The sequence below is a fragment of the Centropristis striata genome, chromosome 21 (assembly GCF_030273125.1).
Source record: "Centropristis striata isolate RG_2023a ecotype Rhode Island chromosome 21, C.striata_1.0, whole genome shotgun sequence".
NCBI lineage: Eukaryota > Metazoa > Chordata > Actinopteri > Perciformes > Serranidae > Centropristis > Centropristis striata.
This window is the reverse complement of record NC_081537.1, coordinates 31663610-31690388: the sequence shown is the minus strand read 5'-3', so window position 1 is coordinate 31690388 and position 26779 is coordinate 31663610. Positions and strand designations below refer to the sequence as shown.

The following is a 26779-nucleotide window of genomic DNA, read 5'->3' as shown; positions in this document are numbered from 1 at the left end:
AGGGATTTCACGTCTTTGCACTCTGATGGCCCATGACTGGTGGTTTAAAAATAGATGTTAATTTGAATCTCTAAAAGTGACGCACTACCAGTCCCCGTTCAAGGACACAAGGGCAAATTCACATTTTGTCTTCACTTTATTATTCAGTCTGACATTTGTTCTTTTCTGGCCAGAGGGAACATTTCTTTCCCATTGGCTAATGAAGTTGCCACCCCCCTGACAAACTTTTTCAGCCATGCTAGCAACCTGGCTTGTGGTGTATTTCTTGACCATGGCAACTCTGTGTGGGTCAGTCCACCAGTTTTATCCATAATGAATTATCTCGGAAACTATTTGATCAAATTTTGTACAGTCATGGTCCCCAGAGGATTAACTCTGAGGACTTTGTTGGTCTCCTGATTGTTCATTTGGGGGAACTATCTCAACAACTACTGAATACATTTTTGTTCAAACAGTCAAGGTCCCCAGAGGATGAACCTTGGACGAACTAGGGCTGGGCGATATGGCCCTAAAAGATTCTCACGATATTTCAGGGTATTTTTGCGATAACAATATTCTTGACGATATTACAGAATACTGGAAAATATATAGAAAATATGATTTTTTTTTGGTCTGTATAAATAAATAAAACTAAAAATAATTATAAATAATAATTTATTATATTATATAATATAATATGTATATTATATAGTATATATGTATATGTATATGTATATGTATGTATATGTGAGACACAACGCAGCATAACTTTATTTTATGAATAGTGTAAATATACCTTCAGTAACTTGAAATGTGACGTTAGCGCAGCACACGAGACTCTAGTGGGCCGCCATTATTTCGGTAATTAATGGAAACCCTTACGCCACTACGTCAAGAAGTAGGAATGTTGCCAATATCATGATATGCATTTTTTTTTTTTATTATAAAAAATATACCGGTATAATCGTGAACGATGCGATATGGCACACCCTTACAACCAACATATTTGGTTTGGAGAGAATTATCACAACTATTGGATTTAGGGCCAAGATTAATTAATCTAAAATACCTGCAAAGCCTTAACAATACTTTTCATTTTGTGCTAATTAGCATGTTAGCATGCTGAAATGGGATAATGGACGTCAAGGGTCAAACAATTCTCGTTCTCTCATTCGGTTCATATCTCTTTATTTTTGTAATAGGTGAATAAGAGGAAAAAAGGATGAAATATTCTGGGATTTATTCAACTGCAATCGCTGCACTTGTTAGCATGCTAATCAGTACAGCCTCACAGAGCTGTTAGCGTGTTTGTAGGCTCAAGGCAGAAGGTTCTGAATGGCAAACTGCAGGCTAAACTCAAGTCAGGACTCGCAGGCAGAGCAGGTGAACTTAAACGTTTCTTTAATTAAAGAATGCAGCAGGGTAACTCTTTACAGAGTGAAAGAAAAGAGCTATGAAACACCTGATTCTGAGTAAAAAACTAAACAAAGAAAAATCACTCTTGCGAGGAATCCAAAAAGGCGAAAACAAGACAAGCTGTGGCTGTGGCAAGAAGGAGATAAGTGGCTGGTATGGTAATAATCAGGAAAGAACAAGACCAGAACACAAAATAAAACACCACAAAACTGGTACAAAAATGTATTCATTCCAACCTCAATCAAAATACTCAAGCAACAAGTAGTAATATTACATGAAAAGATGTTATCAGGGACCCCATTATGAGCCATAAGCACAGAATATAAGAACAAACTGAAATTCTCTAATGAAAAAGTCTCCTTGTGCTTCCTTTTACGTGACCAATTTACTTTTAACTGCCAATCTTCAACTGGGAAAATGGGCACATGCAAATAGTTCCATCTGGTTTCGTGGGGAATCAGATCCAAGGTCAAGCAATCAGAATAACTATATAGAAGTTGTCAGTCTTCTCTCTGGAGGTGTTGTTTGCTTATGTAGGTCATATAAAGAAATCAGTATTCAATTGAGACTGTTTCATAACCAGGTAAAACCCCTCATAGTTGATTTGACATCAGCAGTCAACATCAGCTTCATGAAAGTAGGTCAGTGGGCTGCTGGCTCTTGGACTTAATGTGAAACACTTCACGATATTTCCTTGTCACTTTCTTACCTTTTTCATACAATTTTAATATCACATTCCATGACCTTTGCACTGCTAATCATTGGCTGTGTGCAACACTACACTGGTTAAATCATGCTGGCTTTTTTTTTCCTGCAGTATGACGGTGGCGATGAAATCCCAGGTGAAATGGGAAGTGATGGACCGGGCGGATGTTTTCTACGTTGGTGTAGCTCTCATGGTGGCGGGCACTGTGCTGGTGGTCAGCAGCTTCCTGGCTCTGGGATTCACTGGAACCTTCCTAGGTGGGTATCAAACACAGTCAAAGATATAAACCCCTTTAGGAACCTATGGGCTGCTGGCGGTTCTAGCCTAATTTGTTTTTTCAAGGCTACAGTGGGCTCTATTTTAACTACAGAAGATACTAGGATCAGATAAAATAAGAAGACCAATGGTACCTTATCGGTAATGGGGCTAAATAACACCTCTCAAATCAACGCATTAGAATACAAATGGGTTCCCTGGGTACCCACAAGTCTCCCCTTTACAGACACGCCCACTTTATGCTAATTCCGTGCAGTTTAAGGCCAAATGCATGCTGTATAAATGTGTTATTTTTGCCTTTGGTTGGTATTATGGAATTGCATACATTGGGTATGATTGGAAAGCTGAGACTCTTGTGGATTCAGTAAGCCCAATTGGGTCCACGTCTGATGAATAGTCCCCATATTTGCATTGCACTGTAGTGGGGCCTTTTTTTTTTAACTTTCTGAAAAATAAGAAAATTTGGTCCAGCTGGTGGATGGTGCTTTGTTTTGACTGTTTTTAACATGGCTGCCAGCTGAATAGTGACTTAAATAGGCAATGCACTAACAGATTCACTTTTTGATCAGAGTAACCTAGTTTGACAGTTTGACTAAAGTTCCCAAGCAGTCATTAGCCGTGTTTCCACTAGGGGGAAAAGTGGCCACCGGGAAAGTCTCAGGCCACACCCTCTGAATGGGTCCGCACACTCTGAATGTTTCCATTACAAGTTAGCCCCCAGAGGGATTTAGAGACTCTGGAGGTGGTGTTTGGTTTTCGCTGTTGCTGACTGTGCACAACGTCAGCAGCTGAAAGCAGCATGGCTAATTATGCACAGAGTCTCTGCTGATCATAAACATAGTGATTGTGAATTAACGACATCGCTAACTGTGCACAGAGTGTCTGGTGCTTGTTGTAAACAAACCGAGATCGCTAAGTGAACACCTCCTGCAGCAGCAGCACATACACACTGTACTGCTACAGAGCTAACTGTAGCTAACTGCCGCTAACAGCGGCTCTTCTTAACAAGCCGGCCTCCGGCTCATTTGGGCTCATTTGGGCTCATTAAGAAGAGTAAGAAGGAGTCGCTGGATTTGTTTCCAGTGGCTTTCTTGAAAAATAGTCACTAAAGGGGTCTGAAAAGTCGCTAAGTCTAGCAAAAAAGTCGCTAAGTTGTCAACACTGCTTTGCCGGCTTTTACAAATGGCATGTGTTGTTGTCGTGTAGAGTACTACGTCACATCCCACTTAGCGATCCATCCAATCAGTAACCAGGCTGTTTTCAGGGGAGAAAAAAGACCCTGCTCTTCTACAGGGATGAAAAAAGTCCAGACAAAAGCCAGCTCCTCACTGCTCGTATTAAAATTAGGGGCGTTTCGGCGAGTGAGACCCGCCTCATTCTGGGTATTGCTCGGTTGTGGAAACAGTCAGAACGCCCACAAAATGTCACATCCTTTTAGGTCTGCATGTCAAATAAAATTAAAAAGTCCAGCATAAAGTTCATAACATAGTCTACCTATACGTGCCCTGTTCCGACTGTATGTAGTGGAGGTGGTGGGGCCCCTTGTTTAATAATCCCGCCATGTATCTAATATGTACTAGTTAACATTCATTTAGTCTTGTAAACATTTGATACACTTAGCATAAGTCTTTAGGGATCATATGTGACTTAATGATACGGGACAAATGAGCATTCACACACATGCTGACACTAACCAGGACATGTAAATGCATTTACATGGGAAAGACACATGATTTCAAACACAGCTGAACCAGATTGTAGAGCTCGGCTCATTTCTATGGATGTAAACATTTCATTTCGAATAATTTTCATGTCCTCTCATAAAGCTAATGCAAAAGTCGTCGCATCTGCTTCTGAGACCAACATGTTTGCTTTAATTTGTTGTGCCATTTCACATATCCAGGAATCGATTCAAATGGGCACGAGCATGATTGCGTCGTCACAAGGACCATTTGGCAATCTGTGGTTTCTAGGTCAGTCCTTACAGTGATTCATCTCCAGGATCAAGACAGAATCAAAGCCCCCTCATCTTTTTCCATCACTGTACTGTACAATATTCCAATCACTAGTATTCACAAGTACCAAACTGTGTCAACAGAGGGGAGGCAGCAGGAGGGTGGGTGAGCATGTGTCTATATGAACAGGAGGCTACTTTGTATGCAGATCAAGCAAAGCAATCCCAATAAACTCTTCTGGCATGTTTCATTGTATCAGTGTAAATGATGCCAGAGACCATGCATAGCCAATAGACAGGTTTCCAGTCTCATGTGAACACAAACAGTAATAAACCAACTAGAAAATTTCCTCTGGGGAAATTCTAAAAGGGCCACGGGGGCTACTGCCGGTATGTGTACACTATGATGAGATTTCAAACTATGCCCTTTAACCTCAAAATGTGTGTGTGTGTGTGTGTGTGTGTGTGTGTTTGTGTGTGTGTGTGTGTGTGTGTGTAGCAAAAATCGCATAAAGTTAGCTGTGTGTGTGTTTGAAGCATATGTATGCATGTGTGAGGAGTGTGCGGGCTTACGCACATGTGTGTGTGTGTGTGTATCTGTAACTGTAATCACATCAAAGTTCAAAGGCAATCAGATCAAAGCAATCAACAGAATTAACTGACACCTGTTCCGGCTCAGTGACAGCAGAGGTGGACAGGCTGGAATTTCTGGCCTCGAACAGAAAGCATTTTCTCATCACTTTGAGCGTCCTGAGTTCTTCCTGAACGTCTACATATGGGTTTTTTTTTAAGAAAAATTAAAAAAATAGCTTTGTTAGAGCAATCTAAAAAAAACTGTTACATCTCCCTTTTTTCCGAAATCTTCCTGCATTTTTAATATGGGAGGCATTGAGGCTGTTGGTGCATGTTGGTGGCGCATCTGTGCCTACACTCATTTTTTGTCGGCCGTCCCATTCATTTCAATGCAAAATTTTGTGCAGTGTTTTGCGACTTACGCCGCGAAAAATTCGTATTCTGTAGAGAAAAGTAATAGCACACCGATCCCGGTCAAACCGCACCTTTTGATATATAATTTGTCCTGCAACTCTTCAAGTTGTAGGACTAGTAGCGGGACTAGTAGCGGGACCAGTGCTCGGTGCGATTGCCCCGAGGCCCTAATAACAGTAGAGCAGTTGCTGCCTGTTGGTATGAAAGTGACACAAAGAAAATTTCCATTCTTTCTTGATACGCCCAGGAGTTCCCGCACTCTTTTCCTTTGAAGCCATGCTGTTGTCACACATACGGAATGTGCCTTGGCATTGTCCTGCTGAAATAAGCAGAGATGTCCCTTAAAGATAAAAGATGTTAAAGATGTTGTGTATGTTGTGTGTGAGCATGTGTTGCTCCAAAACCTGTATGTACCATTCAGCATTAATGGTGCCTTCACAGATGTGTAAGCAATGCCATGGAGAAGAGCAGGGTCTTTATTCTCCCCTGAAAACAGCCTGGTTGCTGATTGGATAGATCGCTAAGCAGGATGTGACGTAGTACTTGACGCCACAACAACACGCACCATTTGTAAAAGCCGGCGAAGCAGTGTTGCCAACTTAGCGACTTTGTTGCTATAATTAGCAACTTTTCGGCTCTCCGGATACTCTGTGCACAGTTAGTGATGCCGGTTAATTCACCATCACAATGTTTATGATCAGCGGAGACGCTGTGCATAATTAGCCATGCTGCTTTGTTTATGATCAGCTGCTGATGTTGTACACAGTTAGCGACAGCTACAACGTCATCTCCGGAGTCTCTAAATCCCTCTGGGGGCCTTTTTGTAGTGGAGACACGCAGAGTGAGCGGACCTTTTAGAGGATGTGGCCTGAGACTTTCAATGGTAATAAACAAATGCACTAAATCGCGCTAATGTGTTCGGACCGACCGTCCGACCGGGGGGTCGAACACGGTACTCAGATACCGGCTACAGTCCTAGAAACTACTCACCTAAACCACCGGCCTATCCCTGGCCTTCTTCAAGGAAAAGTCCTCGATAAAGTAATCACAGTCCAACTCTCAGACCAGTTTGGCCTCTACGGCCAGTTACATATTGTGGTTTCAGCCGTTTCAGCTTTTTTTCCCCTCTGTTTTCATTTAGCTGATCCACTGAGCGCCCACGTCTCCATTTTAAAAACGCACTTTTTTCAACTTTGACCCCACTGACCAGCATATTGTGTCATCACACATTACTGATTTAGTCTTAGAATTTCTAAAGCATTTAATTGATTTTATTATCATACTACATTTTCAAAGCCACATTCATTCCAATATATTTTTAAATTGTACCAAAATCTGAAGGCCAAGGGCCCCTGTTGGCTCTAGGGCCCTGGGCACACGCCCACTTTGCCCATGCGGTAATCCGTCTACGCCTGTTAGCTTATCCTAATGTAGCCTACTGGTTTAGCCTTGTAGCAGAAATACTTCTTGACTAAAAATAATGAAGCGAGACCTTTCCTTTCATGATCAGACGATCTTTAGTGAAAAATAAAGAAGAGCAAAAACATACATCGTGTGCGTTCATGCCGTGGTTCCACATTTCTTGCTAACACAACAAACTCTGACGTAATCACGTACGTTACGTCTGCTCCTAGAGCATCTTGGGAAATGAAGTCTTTTTAATGTAACTCCAAATCAGTGAAATTAAATCTCTTTCTAATCACATATGACACACATGAACTGTCATTTTCTGTCTTTTTTTTGGTCAATTTGTGTCTTTTTTGGTCATTGTGTGGTCAATTTGTGTCTTTTTTGGTCATTTTGTTTCCTTTTTTTGGTCATTTTGTGTGTTTTTTTTGTCATTTTGTGTCTTTTCTTGGTCATTTTTTTCTGTTTTGGGTCATTTTCTGTCTTTTTTTGGTCAATTTGTGTCTTTTTTGGTCATTTTGTGGTCAATTTGTGTCTTTTTTGGTCATTTTGTTTCCTTTTTTTGGTCATTTTGTGTCTTTTTTTAGTCATTTTGTGTCTTTTTTTGGTCAATTTGTGTCTTTTTTGGGTCATTTCGTGTCTTTTTTTGGTCAATTTGTGTCTTTTGTGGTCAATTTGTGGTCAATTTGTGTCTTTTTTGGTCATTTTGTTTCCTTTTTTTGGGTGATCTGAACTGTGCGTAGAGATTCTGTTCAGTGAGCGGGGGTCTCTGACAACATGCATGTTAAATTGGGGGTCGCGACTCGAAAAGGTTGAGAACTACTGATATAAGGTACAATGACAAGTCGGCGCTGCTCTGCGATGTCCGTGATGCTGAACTAGGTGACGGCCGAGAGACACTGACTGATTTGTCTCTCTTAAGAACATTCACTGATACACAAACAAAGACTGAAGGGATCTAGGTTTTCGGAGGGTCTCTCTCCATTTATTTAGTCCATCGTTAGGCCACCATGGAGGTTGAAGTTGACTATGAATGTTTCCATTTTGTATGCTAGAAAACCAGTTTGATACTCATGTGAGATTAAAGAGACTGCTGCGCAAACTGTCTTGGTTGCTTAGCAACGGCAGGAAGTCCCACGCACCTCGTATAAAAAATGAAAGCAGAGTGCTATAGAATTTATGACAAGGAACTGGACGCCATAGCCATGGTATCGTGATTTATACAATGGCTAACAACCAATCAGGGCGCTTGATTCGAGCCTTAGTAGGAAAATCACAGGTGTGAATGCTTGATGATGGTTGAATTCCATTTAGCTGCTTCATTTTTCGGTAAATTGCTGAGCATAGTCATGCTCCCCAGATGATGCACCCTTTCCAATATGTTCCTAATGTCCTTGTCCGGCCCGCGTGAGGTTACCCAGAAATTAGAAATCAATATAACCTCAGTGCTTTTATTTTGAAAAAAATAGCAAACATTAGCACTAGCTAACAAGCACTTTTACTATAGTTAAGAAAACAAATATAGCCACTAATATATATGACAGAAGAAAATAAACTTTAACAAACCTTGTGTCCTGTCAGTCAGCCACTATAGAAGCCTTTTGATACTTTATATCAACTTTATATGAATTACTACGCACTCGTTATTAATTACCGTTCGTTTTTTCATTTAACCGTTCTACCGGTTATTTCCTGTCACTACCTTTCAAAATGAAAGCACCCGTTTTAAACTGGACGGCACCTTTTCAAAATAAAAGCACCTCAACATCGTTAAACACCTTGAGAATGTAGAAACATGAAGAACAAGCTATAATACAAAAACACAAATAGGAAGCTTACTAAAGGACATTTACAGTTGAGTTTAAAATAAATGGACTAGTGATATAGTGATTGGAGTATTTACTACTTTTTACTGCTATATTTGATTTACTCCACATTAACAGTCTTATCATAACATGTATTCTTATCAGTAGCAGCTCAAAACCAGATAATTTACTGCATTTTATAAAGAGATTAAATTAATATTGAGCAGAATTTAGTTCAGAGTTTTGGTCCGGCCCCTGCAACCTTCGTGGTATTGGTCATGAGGCCCCTTGGGAAAATGAATTGCCCACCCCTGGTCTAGAGGATATAGCCTGTGGGTATGTGTTGTAATTTGATGTGTCTTATACACTCTATATTAAGCCCCTTGAGTCACTATGACCTGGTGATTCAAACTGATGGAACAGGGTTAGAAACAACGATCCAAACACAATCAGATTAGGCAGCAGTGTAAACGTATTGGCCCAGGATGTGAACTCTGATCACAGACCCACTTCTCTCACCTACCATGGTCTTAGCACTACTTTTTAACAAATACAGGTTGGCCATTTTCATAACCACAATCAAACGGTGACGCAGGAAAACACGCACAAATAATATAATGCTTTGCTTTTAAATCTGAAGGGATTGCCGATAGTCGCTTTGGAGGTCAAAAATAAGGTTAGCATATTCTTCTGAAAGCCAGTTATGCTGGATTTCTATTCAAAACTGAATACATTTGTTTACATAATCTCTTTTTTATCCGTCCCCACCTGTGGTGCTTAAATGAGCATACATAATAAAATTGTTATACAACTTTGGCATTAACAGCGTGTCTTTGACAGAAAACCGGGCCAGCATCACCACATGTGTAATTCAACAGGTCAGTTTTACCTGCTGTGTGTGTGTGTGTGTGTGTGTGTGTGTGTGTGTGTGTGTGTGTGTGTGTGTGTGTATAGGTGACAGAGGGAGGCACAAGGGAAGCATTTGAATGTCTGTCTTTGTGTGTTTGTGTGTGCACAATACCTGGGGAACATTATTACATAGCAAACAATAGTAAGTGCTCAGGTTACAGCCAGCAGTGTTCTGCTGTAGTTCAGCTGCCCCCAATATTTAATTGGCCCAAAAAGAAAAAAAGGCCTCCTGAACAAGCTACCACACAAGTATGTGTTTGACATCAAATAACAAACATGCTGAAATCATTTCTGCTGTTGCTTATTCTTTTGTGAACAACTTTTTTATTGCTTTTAAAGGAACACTCCACCGTTTTTTCATATTAAAACATGTTATTGGGTCAAGTAAGACGAGTTGATACAGACCTCTTGCGTCTCAATGCGTGCACTCAATCGCCCTGGCGCGCGGCGCCACTTGGCTAGCACTTAGCTTAGCCCAGTTCATTCATTAGGATCCAAACAGATGGACAGTTAGAAGCGACCAAACTCCTCCACGTTTTCCCTATTTAAATACAGCTACACGAGTAGTTAAACGACCAAGTATGGCCACACAAAATAAAACGTGGCACTTTTCTAAGCGGATAAAAAGGAGAACTATAATGTATGGCGGAATAGCACTTGGGAGCACTTCGACTCGGCGCAGTAATATCATCACTCCTGAGGGGAGAAGATTTTTCAGGAGTGATGATATTACTGCGCCGAGTACTGCGTCGTTTAACTACTCGTGTAGCTGTATTTAAATAGGAAAACGTGGAGGAGTTTGGTCGCTTCTAACTGTCCATCTGTTTGGATCCTAATGAATGAACTGGGCTAAGCTAAGTGCTAGCCAAGTGGCGCCGCGCGCCAGGGTGATTGAGTGCACACATTGAGACGCAAGAGGTCTGTATCAACTCGTCTTACTTGACCGAATAACATGTTTTAATATGAAAAAACGGTGGAGTGTTCCTTTAATCCAATGGGGCTTGGTAACAAGGTTATAATAGTTTTGGATTTTTCATTAGTTTTAGTTTTAATTTCGTTGTCAATTTTTGACAAATTCAGTTAGTTTTAATTAGTTTTTAGAGTGAGTTTGCTAGTTTTGATTAGTTTTATTTTTTGGAAAATGTTTAGTTTTAGTTTAGTTTTAGTGTTAGTTTTTTTTTGTAATGGGGTATTTGTTGGGTGCCAGATTCAATAAGGTCACAATAAATGTTTCCTTTATTTCCTTTGTCTGATCCATCTCAGCCCCAATAAGTTTATTAAGTCATAAAACCAGATAGATGAAATAGATTTCATATCAACCAAAAAGGTTTAGGTATGAAAAAAGATGACAAAGACGAAAACGAAGGACATTTTCACGATAATTTTAGTTAGTTTTAGTTCGTTTTGTAACCACAAAATACAGTTTCAGTTAGTTATCGTTTTTTAAAAACTCCCGTTTTTTATTTTTATTTCAGTTAACGAAAATGTTTTTCAATTCTAGTTTTCGTTATTTCGTTAGTTTTCGTTAACTATAATAACCTTGCTTGGTTACTGTATGTGGAGGTTTCCAGCATAAAGCCAGCATCTTTTTTGGCAGCACTTCTGCTGTTGCTGAACTGAAACTGAACTTAGTTTTTGCTTAGATGTCAGTATGAATATCTGGGTGTTTTATTTTTTGTTGTTTTGTTTTTTTTATTTTTAACTGGCCAGCCAAATGGGTTATAGGTAGGTAAGCGATATGACACTTATTTCTACAGGTATTGATGATGTAATATTAATGCTCAAAAATCATGACAAATTATTTGACCTTTGACCCCAAAAACGTAGTTACTGCACTCTGGTTTTGCTGTAAAAGATTCTAATAGTAATGCAGAAACAGAGAGCAGTAACCACAATGTTGTCGTCTTCTTTCAGCTTTTATATTTAGTTTTTCATTTAATTAACATTTTCAAATTGATTTTGTCATCAGTGTATTCAAAAAACAGCTCTATTCAAAGACTTGCGTATTTTATATTTAATACTATGAAGTAATTTTAGATTTTTGTCTTAATATAATTTCATCTCACTTTTTACTTTCAAATAAACTTCATTTCAATTCAACAAACTTATAATTTTTTCTATTATTCTTGTCTTCACTATTCAACACAATGAAGAAATACAAGGCTACGCTGTATCACAGTCAAACCTGGTCTCACAGGAATCCGTGAAATAGCCACGGATTTCGCTTAACTCAAAATCCGTGGAATAGCCACGGAATCACTCAAATTTCCGTGAAACTGACACGGATTTCTCTACAATACAAGTTAATGACAGTCATATCCCGTGGCTCTTCCATGGATATTTTTCTTCTTTTTCTTTTATTCCTATTGGTTTGTTCCAAGTCACGTGACTTTCAAGGTCCCGGCGGTCAGAACAAAAAAACATGGCGGACAGTTTTCTAATTTTTTGTGAAAAATCAATATTTTGACTTAATTTCTGCAAAAAATGGATTTTGATCACATTTCTAGCGAGAAATATATGTTTTATTGTCTAAATATTCACTCAGTGAATGTACATAATCACTTTGTATGTTGGAATAGCCACGGGATATGACTGTCATTAACTTGCATTGTAGCGAAATCCGTGTCAGTTTCACGTAAAATTTGAGCGATTCCGTGGCTATTCCACGGATTTTGAGTTAAGCGAATCCGTGGCTATTTCACGGATTTCTGTGAGACCAGGTTGCACAGTCAAAGCAGTGCAATTACTGCGGCCTGCTTTGGTTTTGAGTTGCAATTTCTATGAAATGAGGCAAAATTGAAATCTAAACTTTGTCACAAGATAAAACAGACATCAAGGAGTTCATTTTTAGTTATAACTCAATTTTGAACAAAAATGTAGTTACTGCAGTTAGACTTTGTAGGGCAACACTTGCTCTCAAAATGTTTCTCAGCCACTGCAATGAGAAACAACCAGGAAGAGACTTAAACCTCACTGTAGATGGTATATGAGAAAATTCAGTTTTCAGTTTGATATTTTCTGCTAGTGTTGGCACAATAATCCAGTGTTCCCTGCAGAGTTTCACATGAAGTCACATCATGTGGTCATGTTGTTGACATCAGTAGCGGCCAGGTGACGGAGCAGCGACCACACAGTGGAGCATTAACAAGACGGTGTGGTGCCAAAGCCATGTTCCCTGGCAGCCGTCCTCAGTCTGCCTCCAGGCTGTGCTCTTTGTCAGAAACATGTCAAAACTGGTTGTAGCAGCACAAATTCACCAAAATCTTTTTACATTTTGAGTTTCAAATGACACATCATGGATGTAACCACAACAACAGTCTAAAAGCATCCACCAGTTCTAGCACTGAGTCCCTGTCCACCTGAACTGGATGACTAACTGCTGCCTGGAGACACATGATGAACCATCACACCCCTAGAGATGTTCCCTGCTAATGCCAAGTGCATGCTGGGATACGCTCCAGCCTCCGGTATCACTGAATAGAACCTTTTCTGAGTATAAAAATTGTCAGGCTTAGTTATGAAGTGGAGTTTGGGCACCTTTCCTACTACATAGAATTTTGGTTCTTCAGAAACAAATACCCTTTTATATATGTTCATTTTAGTTTTTTATTGTTGTTGTTATTGTCATTATAACTTGTTGATACATGTATATACATATATATATATATATATATATATATATATATATATATATATATATACATGTGTATATATATATATATACATATATTTATATATATACATATATATATACATTATGGCATGCCGTTCATGAAATTAATCTTTGAATATATTGAATGAATTCTTCAATATATGGAATGAAACTTTGAATATATTGAATGAATTCTTGAATATATGGAATGAGTTTCATTCCATATATTCAATGTTCATTCCATATAATCAAGAATTCATTCCATATATTCAAAGTTTCATTCCATATATTCAAGAATTCATTCAATATATTCAAAGTTTCATTCCATATATTCAAGAATTCATTCAATATATTCAAAGATTCATTTCCTGAACGGCATGCCATAATACATGTATGTATACATATATATAAACATGTATGTATACATATATATATATACATGTATGTATACATATATATGTATGTATGTATGTATATATATGTGTGTGTGTATATATATATATATGTATGTATATATATATATGTGTGTATATATGTATATATACATGTACATATGTGTATATATATATATATATATATATATATACACATATGTACAAGCCACCACTGTAATTTTTTTAACTTTTTTTCACTGTTAAATGTACTAAACACCATATCTCTAACCAAAATATACTGTAATTTATGCTGCATTTATAAAGTTTTTTCTTGTCAATTATATGGCAGAACAGCGTTTTTTTTGATGGAAAAACTGATTTTTACAGTAAAAAATTTAATAAAATCGCAATCTTAAACGTGAAGTCAACAGTGCCAATATCTTTTTACCGTAATATTAAAAATGTTCTACCATATTTATTACGGTAAAGTTCTGGCGACCACGGCTGCCGGTGTTTTACCGTAAAAACAACATTTTTTTTCTTTTACAGTGTATAGTCTTCTAATAAAAATGATGATTTCATTTTTACCAGTAAGCCAGAACTCTCAAGGGTTGGGAACCACAGCACTAACTCCCGTTTTGTCTTGATTTTTCAGGTGATTACTTTGGCATCCTGATGGATGAGAAGGTGACAGGCTTCCCCTTCAACGTGGTAGAGAACCCCATGTACTGGGGCAGCACTGCCAACTACCTGGGCCTGGCACTCATGTAAGTGTGTGTGGGCTGAAAGCAGGAGAAGTCAGTTGAATGTCTATGTCTGAGGTCAACAAGAATGTAATTCCACCTGTTCCGGCTCAGTGACAGCAGAGGTAGACAGACTGGAATTTCTGGCCTCGAACAGAAAGCATTTTTGGCAAAACCATAATACCTATCATTGATCCGACTTCACTTTGAGCGTCCTGAGTTCTTCCTGAACGTCTACATATGTTTTTTTTTTAAGAAAAATTTAAAAATAGCTTTGTTAGAGCGATCTAAAAAAACTGTTACATCTCCCTTTTTTTCGAAATCTTCCTGCGTTTTTAATATGGGAGCCAATGAGGCTGTTGGTGGTGTTGGTGGCGCATCTGTGCGTCTTACGCCCAAACTATAACTCTGACAGCTTTACCAGAGGATTGTGAGTGAGAAGACAAATTTTCCTGTAGAGTGGAATTTGCGGCCTGGAATGCAGTTTTTATTTTTTGACAACTTTTTCTCTCCCTCTACACTCTGGTGATGATGTCACACACTGTGACACGAACATTCCGTGCAATACACACCCATTATAATCTCAGAATTTCTCCAAAAATGATCATGGTCATTGAACAGGGATTGATAAAAAACTATATGACCTATCGAAACGTGGATTAATACACCGATACACAAGACTTGTGTCTACTGTTTAAAGTTTAAATGGAGTCTCTAGGTGAAATTATGCCGGAGAAGTAGACGTTTAAAAATCTCCAATTATTCTTCTTTTTCGCTCATTTTTTGTCGGCCGTCCCATTCATTTCAATGCAAAATTTTGGGCAGTTTTTCGCGACATTGCCCACTGGTCCCAACAGCTATTGCTGTATGGGACCAGTGCTCGCTGCGATTGCCCCGAGGCCCTAATTAAACGCTTCTAGCTGAGAGCACAACATATTTTTAACAAGAATTTTCATTAACCATTACCAAAGAAGCTGTTAACACATAAATAAACTAAAATTGAAGGATGATCATGTGCAGATACACTCAAAACAATGTTTTGTTGAATGAACATAATTTTATTATGACAAGTGGTTGCACAAAATAATTGTATCTGAATCTAGATATTTTTATTATGTTGAAACTTACACATTTTAAGTAAATAAATAAAAAAATAATATAATGTAATTCTTTCTCAATTATTTTGGGTTCATTTTACTCAAATTTTCTTAGTAAATCCAATTAAACCCAGTTTAAATTAACCTAAATAAATTGTGTAGGTTTTTTTTAAATATATTGTGCTCTTTCAAATCAATTAAAATGTTTAAATTGGACCTTTTTTATTAAGTTGATTCTAATCAAATATTTTTAGCTATCGTATATGACAGAGAACCACAAGATGTGTAGACCACCAACTTTAATATAATATAATATATTTAATACAAACAATACAACACAAGAAAGCAGAAACACACTGCTCAGGTTGGAATGAACAGTCTAAACTGACAAAAAAATTTGAAATTTGGATGAACTTATTTTTTCGAGCTACATTTAATTAAATAAATTAAGATTGTCATAATTCTGACAATATATGTTGAAATTACATGTATTTTATAAGTGGAGTTAAATAACACATCATTTCCATTAAAATATGCTTAAATAATAACATTTACTAAGGGTCAAAATCACTTTTTTCAGTGTACACTGAAAAAGATAAACAATAGCTACTCAATAAAATTGATGCAACAGATTGCACGCAATATTATTTATTAAATCTAACAAAGTTACAAGCTGAGTTAATAACAACTAAACAGGAAGTGCCTGTCAATTAGAAACAGACTAATTCTATTGTGTTGCATTCATTCAAAATTCTCTTGATTTAGAATTTCAGACACATAAAGATTATATTTAATGTGATCAAGATGAGTAGATTCTATCTCAAACATTTTTTATTTAAGTTACTTAAACAACTGCCTCAAAATCAAGGACGCATTTATATTTAATACATTTAATCAAATATATTAAGTAAAATTAAATGACTACAGAATAATTTATTACAGTGTACGTAAAGTGAGGGCATGCATAGATAATAAGCTGTTACCTGCAAATGGAAAATGATGTTATCCTCAAGTTGGAAATGACTTCTTTATTAAAAAGGGAGGTAAAAACTTTAAGATGTGCCTTGTCTCTATGACAACTGTGACCACATCTCTTGAAGGCTGACATGTTGGTTGCTAGGCAGCGCTTCAGGCTGCTAATAAGAGCTATTAGACCCATTTTTCCTCACACAGACTCTACTCAGACTTTCCTTATTTAACCATCACTTTAGACCTTTTTTTCTCTCTGCTTTGAGTTTGATCCACTTGCAGTCTTGTAACTTGCACAGTGTTAAATGATGGCTTAAATGATCAAAATCAATTAAATATATAATAATTGCCGTCAAATACGGACATCTGTGCAGACACACAGATAGAAACTTAATGTTTATTTTAACCTTTCATGGGTGAACTGACACAAATATGCTAATGTCTTTGTGTATGTGTGTCTTCAATAATCACTCAATTTCTCTGATGCTTGAGATGAAATGCATCCCAATTGGTATTAGAATTTTTTTTGGTTTTGCAGCAAATAACAACTGTTTTGGTTCACTCTCATATTGTCGTTTTTGGTTGCAGGAAGCAGCGTTTTTAATCAAAAAGAGTTCAGTTAAAGCCAAAGTAGAGTAAAGTTGCAAGGGGAAGCAATTAGCTGCTAAAATGTCAATTATTTGGACTCTAGGGCTGTCAATGAATGTTCTAAATTTGACTATTTAATTTAAATGGGACAACAAGACAACAAGAAGGACATCAAATTTTTAATCAAAATTCTATTGTTGAAAAAAGCATTGCTTTCGCCCCAGAACACAAATTAGACAGAATGTTTGTCTATTCCCTGTTATTCAGCTTCGCAGGCTTCTTCACCAGGGGAGAGTGGAGACAGCTAGCTAGTTAGCTATCTTGCTAATTCTTCCGTGCTTTTATGCTAGTCGTCATAGAAAATCAGCTAAACAAAGTTGACACTCATCTGCACTCTGCAAAAATAATTAAGCCAAAAATGTGGACTTTATGTAATTTAATTACATGTAAATTTTCCATGTAATTTTGTTACATACGTTGAATTTAAAAGGTCAAATTAAATGCAATGTTTTCCTTTCATTTAAAAGTAACATAAATAAATTAAATAACGTTAATGCAAATTACATAAACTTAATGTGTAAATTTACTTAAAGTTTATGTATACTTTTACATAAACCTTATGAGTTTCTTTATTAACATTAAGCACCAAATTGGGGCAACAGATTACTGTTTAGGGAACACATATTCAACATTAATTAGTTGCTTATTAGCATGCAAATAAGTAACATATTGTCTCTTAATGAGTCATTATTAAGTAGTTATTAATGCCTTATTCTGCATGGCCTTATTATACAACCAGTAAGACATTAACTAAGAGTTTTCCCTCAATAACCTCAGAATTATTGCTTATTAGTAGTAAGTAAGGAAGGTTTTTTTATATGAGTTATGATCTTAATATGCTTTACTTCGTATGGACTTTATAAGTCTCTTTAACTTTATATGTAATATTGAATGAACTCATAAGGTTTATGTAAAAGTATACGTAAATTTTTACGTAAAGTTTATGTAGAAATTTGCATTAACGCTATTTAATTTATCTATATTACTTTTTAATGAAAGAAAAACATTGCATTTCATTTGACCTTTTACATTCAACGTATGTAACAAAATTACATGGAAAATGTACATGTAATTAAATTACATAAAGTCCACATTTTTGGCTTAATAATTTTTTTTCAATGCTGTGACAAGAGTGTGTGGATGAAAGATTAAGTTGTCAAGTTTTACACATTTACCAGCTGGCTAGTTAGCTAAGTTAGCTAACTTGCTATGAGGCTCAGTTGTGACTCTAGCACCAACTAAAGTGCAAAATAATTTGGTCATGTAGATCCCTAAAATGCATGTTTGGGCTGAAATACATGTACCTATACAGCCCTACAGAGCCTAACTGCAGTATCTTTATGGTCAAAATTGAGTTCTATCTAAAAATGAACTCCTTGATGTCTGTTTTATCTTGTGACAAAGTTTTAGATTTCAATTTTGCTTTATTTCAGATAAATATTTATATAAAAACCACAAAATCCAACTCAAAACCAAGCAGTAATTGCACTTACCATGGTCTGCTTTGGATATATATTCTAATTTAAACATAAAAAATAATATAAATTATAAGTTTATTTGAAAGGGAAATTATTATCTAGATAGAGATGAAGTAAAAAAAGTGAGATAAAATTATATAAAGACTAAAATATAACATTTCTTTATAATATTAAGTCTAAAATACACAAATCTTTGAATAGTCTATTCTAAAAACACCAAGGCGTGTCGGCTTGCACCTTCCCATACACCCTGAGGAAGGCACAAGCCGACACGTGTTGGTGTTTCTAGATGTAACCACTGTAAAATAAAGGGTTTTAACTTTTGTTAATCCACCTCAGTGCCTGTATTTTCTTCTTTTAAATATTTCAAGAGATTTGAAATCGAAAGCTAGTCCAGCAAACTCAAAACTAGACTTCAAGCTGGCTAAATTTAGAGGTTAAGGCGCTGGGCCGTAGACTTCTGAAGCTATGATGCACATTTAGTCAACTCATTCATTTTATAAAACCTTTTTTGACAGCCACAGATGGCCTGAAGAGCCACATGTGGCTCCAGAGCCTCAGGTTGACTCTCCCTGCTCTAGGGCAAGAATGAGTTTTCAATCTGAAATGAGTTTTTTAAAAAAATCAATGTGTTGTATAAATTGCATTCTATTTCTTCTCCTTTTATTGCTGATAGCATACAACACAAGATACAAACTAAACATGTACTTGTTCATGAAATCATTGCTTGACAGCACCACGAGTCATCAGAAACTACAGTCATCTGTCAGTTATGTACTTTACATTTGTTGTGATGCACTTCCAGGTAAAAGCCACGATTTTTAAAAGGACATGGCTCACTGTGACTGTCAGAGTACTTCACAAAGAAGACAGCCCTTGTATTTATTATAGTACTGGATACAGTACCAGCGCTCAGCTCAGCCAAAACGCCCCAAAAATCATTTCCCCCATAGACTACAATAGTTTTCCAAGAGTTGTTCCTTGTTTTTCCTGCAAACAAGGAACAAGGTCAATTATTTTAAAAACAATTTTGTTGTGTGCAATAGACAATTCATTCTCATTGACTGAAAAGGTGCCACCTTTGGGACCGGTATCCAATTATTTTAATACATCCATACTGCCCTACAAAGCAAAAAGGCAGTTACTACGCAGAGTGCAGAACTGAGAAAAATGACTTTAAAGTTATCCTGTAATCCAGCCGTTTAGTTACTGTACCATAGACTGTATATAAATAATGGACGTAGTCACCGTGACGTCACTCATTGGTTTGTGGCCCGTTGGAAGCCTCGAGTTCAGCGTTATACTCGTCGCCATCTTGCGTCGCCATCTTGTTTCCGATACGCGGAGCAGACCATATCTGGACTGTGGAGGAGGAGAGGGATCTGATCACTGACTACAGCCTCTCTACACCTCAACCTGACTGAGAGAAGCTGCTGCTAATTCATGTTAGCATTAACTGGAGCATTAACTGGGATGTTAGTTTTGGCTAGCAAAAAAACAAAAACAAAATGTATCTTTCTTACCTCAGAAAACTGAGCAGCGACTCCTTGGAGTGTCTGTTAGTCCAACCAAACGCTGAACAAGACATTTAATGAACAAAACGTTCAAATAAACTGTCATTAAGTGAAAATACAGTGAAAGGGTCAAAGTTATGAGACCAAACCGCTAAACGTCCTCTTCTGTATCTATACAACGTTATATATAACTTTATTGACACGTTGCCGTGGATACGCTCTGCTTCTCTCCTGGTGACGGCTCGCCTTGCTAGTGACCTGTCAATCAAAGCTAGAAACGCCCCAAATCATACGATTCTTTATCTTCTATTTTCTTCTAAATGGGGCCATTATTAGAACTATTGACATCAAATTGTCTTGAAGAAGATTTTTTACTAGTGATTGAGACCATAGTGTTGTCCCTGAAAAAATTTTCTGAGGTAATAAATCAAGTGAGAAGTTTTCAAATTTAGCACTGAAATGAATGGGCAGATTTCTTTTGCAGCCAAACTTAGCGCCACCTGCTGGAATTTTCGGTGAATTGCAGGCTTTGTGCACTTCCTGGTGACTTCCATGCTCAGACACGGAGATTGACGCCTGTACTGTACAAACCATTTTTCTCCAAAACGACACACATTTGAGATAAGATGTTTTGTCACATAACAAAGGATGCCTTGAAAGTCAGGGAAATGATAATAACTCATTTTTGACCAAAAATGCAGTTACTGCCTTTTTGCTTTGTAGGGCAGTAGCTACAACTGCAGAGCATGCATACACACACATCCTTGTACTTTTATCTTTGAAAGCATCCTTCATTGATATTATGCATATCAATGCCACATGAGGCTCTTCAGCCATCTGCAGTGGCTCCATGTGGCTGTGACAAAAAAAAAATTGACATTTTAATTTTCATTTATCATTGGTGTAGGCCCAAAGCAATTTGTATTCTTCAATTGTAAAAATGTTAAGCTTATATACGGCAATAAAGCATTTCTTTTTAACATACAGTCATGGAAAAAATGAGTAGACCACCTTGTTTTCTTCAGTTCCTTGTTCATTTTAATGCCTGGTACAACTAAAGGTACATTTGTTTGGACAAATATAATGATAACAACAAAGATACATCATAAGAGATTAATTTAAGAGCTGATATCTAGACATTTTTCATGTTTTCTTGATAATAACCAAAAACATTATCAAGAAAATCCATGGAAAATAACTAGATATCAGCTCTTCATTATTCAATGGTCTAATATTTTGTCCATGCCTGTATTAGTCTAGTTTAGTGTAACTAAAATGTGCATCATATTTTACGAAAATTAAGATTAAGATTAATTACTTTATTAATCCCACAATGGGGAAATTCAACCTCTGCATTTAACCCTTTATCCTTTTTTAGACACAAGTGAACACACCATGCAAGGAGCAGTGGGCAGCACATTACTGGGCCCGGGGAGCTGTGCAGGGGGGTTAGGTGCCTTGCTCAAGGGCACTTCAGCCCTAGACCTGTCAGTCCTGGGATTCGAACCGGCGACTCTCCAGTTACAAGCCCTCTCTAAAATTTCTAACCTCTAGGCTGGCTGAAAATCTTAAAAAGCCTTAACCTTTACATTTTGCCAACTTCAAGTCTAGTTTTGAGTTTCCCTAGCCAGACTAGCTTTCCATTACAAACTCCAAAATCATATTAATAAATGCTCATTTTGACCAATTGGTCATGTTGGTAGACTCATTTAGACTTAGTAGGCTATTTTATTTTCATCCAAAATAAGGTTTGGGGCTCAATTCCGACAATTTTTCTCTTATTTTGGCCAACAATGGCTCTTTAGTTAGTAAAGGTTGCCGACCCCTGCACTAACACACACTGCAAAAAAGCCAACTTGTATTTTTTGGCCTAAAACAGTGATTTAAGTTGGTAAAACTTGGAAATATAAATTATTGACATTTAGGGCAATAATGTAAGTTAGCACAACAAAAGAAGCCAGTTGTCTGCTCAAAAACAAGTTTGTGAGTTGTTCACAACAAGGGACAATAGTTCTGCTAACTCTTATTTCTTTGTTGTGAAATGCGGGAAAGAGGTGAAATTCATTAGCGAAAGCTAGCGGCTAACTGATGCTAGGGGCTAACTGATGCTAGCGGCACTGCTTGTTACAGCTACAAGAGTAGCCATTAGCGTATCAATGCTAACTCAAAATTGTGGTCGCAACATTAGCTGACATTTCATAGCGGCGTTACAATCGTGCCAATTCAGCACATTGCAGAAGTTAGCAGAAGTAAGGATTAAAAGTTATTACAATGTAAAATTATAAGTTAGTACAACTTACAGTTGAGTTGACAAAAATCTGAATTCAGAGTTGAGCAAACTCAAAAACAAAACTTAAAATATTTAGTTTAATTGTCCAACGTAAAATTTTATCGAAGTTTGTTGCCTTGAAATTTTGAGTTCACCCAACTTTTCTTTTTTTGCAGTGCAACTAAATGCAGAATCCAACCCTTACCCTAACCCTCTCAGCCCTCCTGACCTAAGCCTGATTGTAACCTCAAACCAAAAGTCTTAACCCTCAAACCGACCATTGAAGAAATGAGGACTGGGCAAAATGTCCTCACTCTGTGGTTAAGAAACGTATGGTCCCCACTATGTAGGAAGTACAAGTACACACACACACTCACACCCTCAAACACAAATCTTCCACTCCCAAAACCCCCTCACTGTGCCAGACAAAAATCAGCCCCACATCAGGCCATTACTCTCCTCACTGTGTGACCCGGTCAGGAGATTATCTGACACATGCTCTATTAATATAATACGTGAACTATAAACGGACTCGTGCTGTTCACTGAGTAAGATGGAAGATAAAATTGCTGCATGATGCGTTTCTTATTTTGTGGTCCCATGTTGTAGTTTTGCTTGGAGCGCTGCCTCAGAAAGGCACCAAACTGGAGGAGTCGTCCTAAAGTACTGTATTTTGATGGATGCATATCATATTTTCTCCTAACATTAATATTTACTGCAGCAGCACTTTTCCTTCACCAGTATAATGTAGGCTACATATCGTATAGGAAAATAGGGTACTATTGCCTCTCAGACATCGACACATGGATGAAGGCACATCACCTCCAGCTGAACCTCAAAAACTGACCTGCTGGTCCTCCCTGCTAAACCTAAAATACACCACAACATCAACATCAAAACTGACTCCCTGTGCCTTGCCCCCACCAGGGTGGTGAGACACTTAAGGCTGATGATTGATGACCAACTCACCTTTTCCAGTCATGTCGCCTCAGTTGCCCGGTCATGCTGCTTTGGACTTTACAACATCAGAAAAATCAGACCTTAGCTAACTCAACATGCCACTCAACTCCTGACACAAGCTGTCATCATCTCAAAACCTGACTCCTGCATCGCCCTCCTGATGGGCTGCAGACTGCAGCACAGTAAAACCCCTTCAGATGATCCAGATTTTTCCTGTAAGTCACTTTGGATAAAATCGTCTGCTAAATGACTAAATGTAAATGTAAATGAGAGTTATGATTAGCCTGGGTATACCCAGACTGCCTTGCACGCTCGAATTTCATTTCAAACCTCCATCCAGTCTGGAAACCAGAGAGGTTTCGTAGCCCTGTTTTAGGATCCAATCACAGAGCGGGGAGGGACGGCAAGACGATGACGCGTACTACTCGGCACTTGGAAGCTTGTAGTTTTCCGGATCCAACATGGCTGCTGCAGACGCGAAACTCTCTTTAGCTGTAGATGGTGTTTTAAATAGTTTAGAGCGAAAGTTGAAAGGCGAAAGGTCTCTCGGCGGCTCCGCTGTCCCCCGGCTCGTAGCCAGATCACCGGCGTTACGGTAGCGGGGCTATTAGCGACAGCTAATAGCTATTAGCGCTGGCTATTAGCCCCGCTACCGTTACGCCGGTGTTCTGGCTACGAGCCGGGGGACAGCGGAGCCCCCAGAGGCCCCCAGCAGCTTGTTTATTGCCCATAAAATCAGTGGATGTGTGTGGCTGAATGACATGAGGGGGAAATAAGGCATAAAAATAAATAATCTTGCAGAAAGCGAGAACTGGAGGAGCAAAGCAGCAGCAACACTCTCACAGACACACACACAACAAACATCCATTTCTGTCGCTCTACTACGTCATCTGGTATAACTGATCTGATTGGCTAAGAGCTACCTACAGACGCTTTGATAGACATTCTAAGCGTCCAATAAACGGCTCTGGAGGATCGTAAACCACACCTCCTCTACGGAGAAATGAATGGCTGGTTTCCAGACTAGATCTCATTTGTGATTAGTCTGGTGTTAGCCAGGCTAAGTTATGATGGTTTGCAAGTGAAATCATTTCTTTTTAAAAAAACGCAGTTTGCCGATTTCCTCCCTTTGCGTTGAGCAGCACGGATGGCACTGCCCATTGGTTGATCTACCACTATGCGTCTGTGTATACATGGTGTTAAGTAACGCTAACTTCATGATGCACTTATTATGCCTTTGTGCCATAAGAGGCTATGGCCAGAGGGGTCATGTTAAGCTTATTTAATTACAGTATTTATATGCAGTACATTGAATGGCTGCCCATAAAAAGAATAATAATGGGTTTGCCCAAGGAAAATCTTTAGGGTAATAATTTATAGACAGGCTATATAGGTATTTCAACTATTGGCCCTCTGTCCATTCTCACACTTTGACAAACCCCTCCAGTTGGTTACTTACTAACCGTACATGGCCAGAGTGATTGGCGTGATCAATGCTGCCCTTGGGTTACATCATTGGCCATTATCATGTGTTGTGTTGCATGGAAGGAGCATTATCTTTACGTGAGAGAGAACAATGATGCTCTATATTTCCAAAGGTGTCTTTCTGCCCTGGGCAAATTCACATTGCCCCATTCCCCACTCCACCATAAATTGCTATTTAGCGGTGGCTGATTCTACATTATGTAAATGTGTGGAGTTCAATAGCAGAAGCAGAGTTCAGTCATAAAGGGTCAAATACTGTGTATCTCATGACGTACCGTCTCAGACAAAGCTCATATTCATAGCTGTATCTGCTGCACCATGATAACAACATGGATCCTTATATGATTTAGCATTTTTGTTTTGTTTCACTGTAACAACAGAATATGATACAATTATAAAACATCAGTTGATAAGTAAGTGTAAGATAAGTCGGTATCCTGTCAGATTAAAGGTAGACATCTTCACCCAACCTTTTTCTAATGTCATCAGAGCATTATCTGATGCAGTGATGGGCAACAGGAGGCCCGGGGGCCGCATACGGCCCGCACCCTCACTTGAAGTGGCCCTCAGTACAACTACATGCATGTGAGCATGAAATCTTAAAAGTGCAGTGTAAAAATGCACAAAATTACTTCTGTCTGCTGTTCTCGCACTGAAAAAAAATACATCACAGTAAGTGGTTATTTTTCATTTGCTTCAAACCTTTTGTATTCCTATTTATGCTGTTAAACATGCATTTGAGCATGAAGTATGTTAAGTTACTGCACTGTAAACATATTTAAAATCGCACTTTCATCATATCTGGTTAAGTGGACGCTCCTATATGTGGCCCTGTGGTGCACTGCAAAAAAGGAAAAGTTGGGTGAACTAAAAATTTCAAGGCAACAAACTTCGATAAAATTTTAAGTTGGACAATTAAACTTTATATTTTAAGTTTTGTTTTTGAGATTGCTCAACTCTGAATTCAGATTTTTGTCAACTCAACTGTAAGTTGTACTAACTTATAATTTTACATTGTAATAACTTTTAATCCTTACTTCTGCTAACTTCTGCAATGTGCTGAATTGGCACTATTGTAACGCCGCTATGAAATGTCAGCTAATGTTGCGACCACAATTTTGAGTTAGGATTGATACACTAATGGCTACTCTTAAAGCTGTAACAAGCAGCGCCGCTAGCATCAGTTAGCCTCTAGCATCAGTTAGCCGCTAGCATCAGTTAGCCGCTAGCATCAGTTAGCCGCTAGCTTTCGCTTATGAGCGAATTTCACCGCTTTCCCGCATTTCACAAGAAAGAAATAAGAGTTATCAGAACTATTGTCCCTTGTTGTGAACCCCAACTTAAAGATATAAGTAACAACAACTCACCAACTTGTTTTTGAGCAGACAACTGGCTTCCTTTGTTCTGCTAACTTACATTATTGCCCCAAGTTTTACCAACTTAAATCACAGTTTTAGGCCAAAAAATACAAGTTGGCTTTTTTGCAGTGTAGTGTTGATGAAAAATTGTGGCCTCCTGCAGCATTTAAGTTGCCCATCCCTGATCTGATGTTATCAGCCTCATACAAATGGTTTAGAAGGTGCCTACCCACCTACTATATGTGCAGAAGGTCGCTATCAGCCCAGTGCATGGCCGGTCGCAGTGTCGTTACATGTTACTTTAAGTTTTATAAAGTTTAGGTGCATGTTTTTTTCTCTTAGAACAGACCAAGCCATTTCATTGCTGTGATTGGTTGTAGGTAGGGGCATTTTCTCCTTAATAACGCGCCATAGAAATCAAAACGAACTGAGAGGTTTCAGATTAATATACATTTATGAATTAGTAATAGTTAGACATAAGTTTATGATTAACAATTGAGACATCATGTATTTTTAAAACTTCAACCCTATACACATTTGCTTTGTACACTGCACATACAGCATTTTAAAAAATGGAAATGATGGATAAAAATAGACAACAGATACACACTGCATATAAATAGAATTTTATATAGAATATTTTTTTTTTTTTTTAATGTCTTGATAATCATATTTGGAGCTTTCCTCGTTTGTGATGTACAATGGTCAAGCCCCAGAAAAAAATATTTTCCTATTTATATTTTTTCTATACTGTGGGTCTACCTTTTCATAAAAGTAAATTAGTTATTGTTTT

At 37.9% G+C, this 26779-nt stretch overlaps 1 protein-coding gene across 3 annotated transcripts in view; it reads left to right on the top strand.

Moving 5' to 3' along the window:
- pemt (phosphatidylethanolamine N-methyltransferase) overlaps positions 1-26779 on the top strand; it is a 139877-nt gene that overhangs the window by 89244 nt on the left and 23854 nt on the right. For all 3 annotated transcript variants that reach the window (XR_009389374.1, XM_059324128.1, XM_059324129.1), the window contains exons 4-5: positions 2213-2358; positions 14121-14232. Coding sequence is in view for 2 of the 3 variants with exons in the window: in XM_059324128.1 (XP_059180111.1) it covers positions 2213-2358; positions 14121-14232 (258 nt within the window). In the remaining variant the exon portion in view is untranslated. The remainder of the gene's footprint in view (positions 1-2212; positions 2359-14120; positions 14233-26779) is intronic.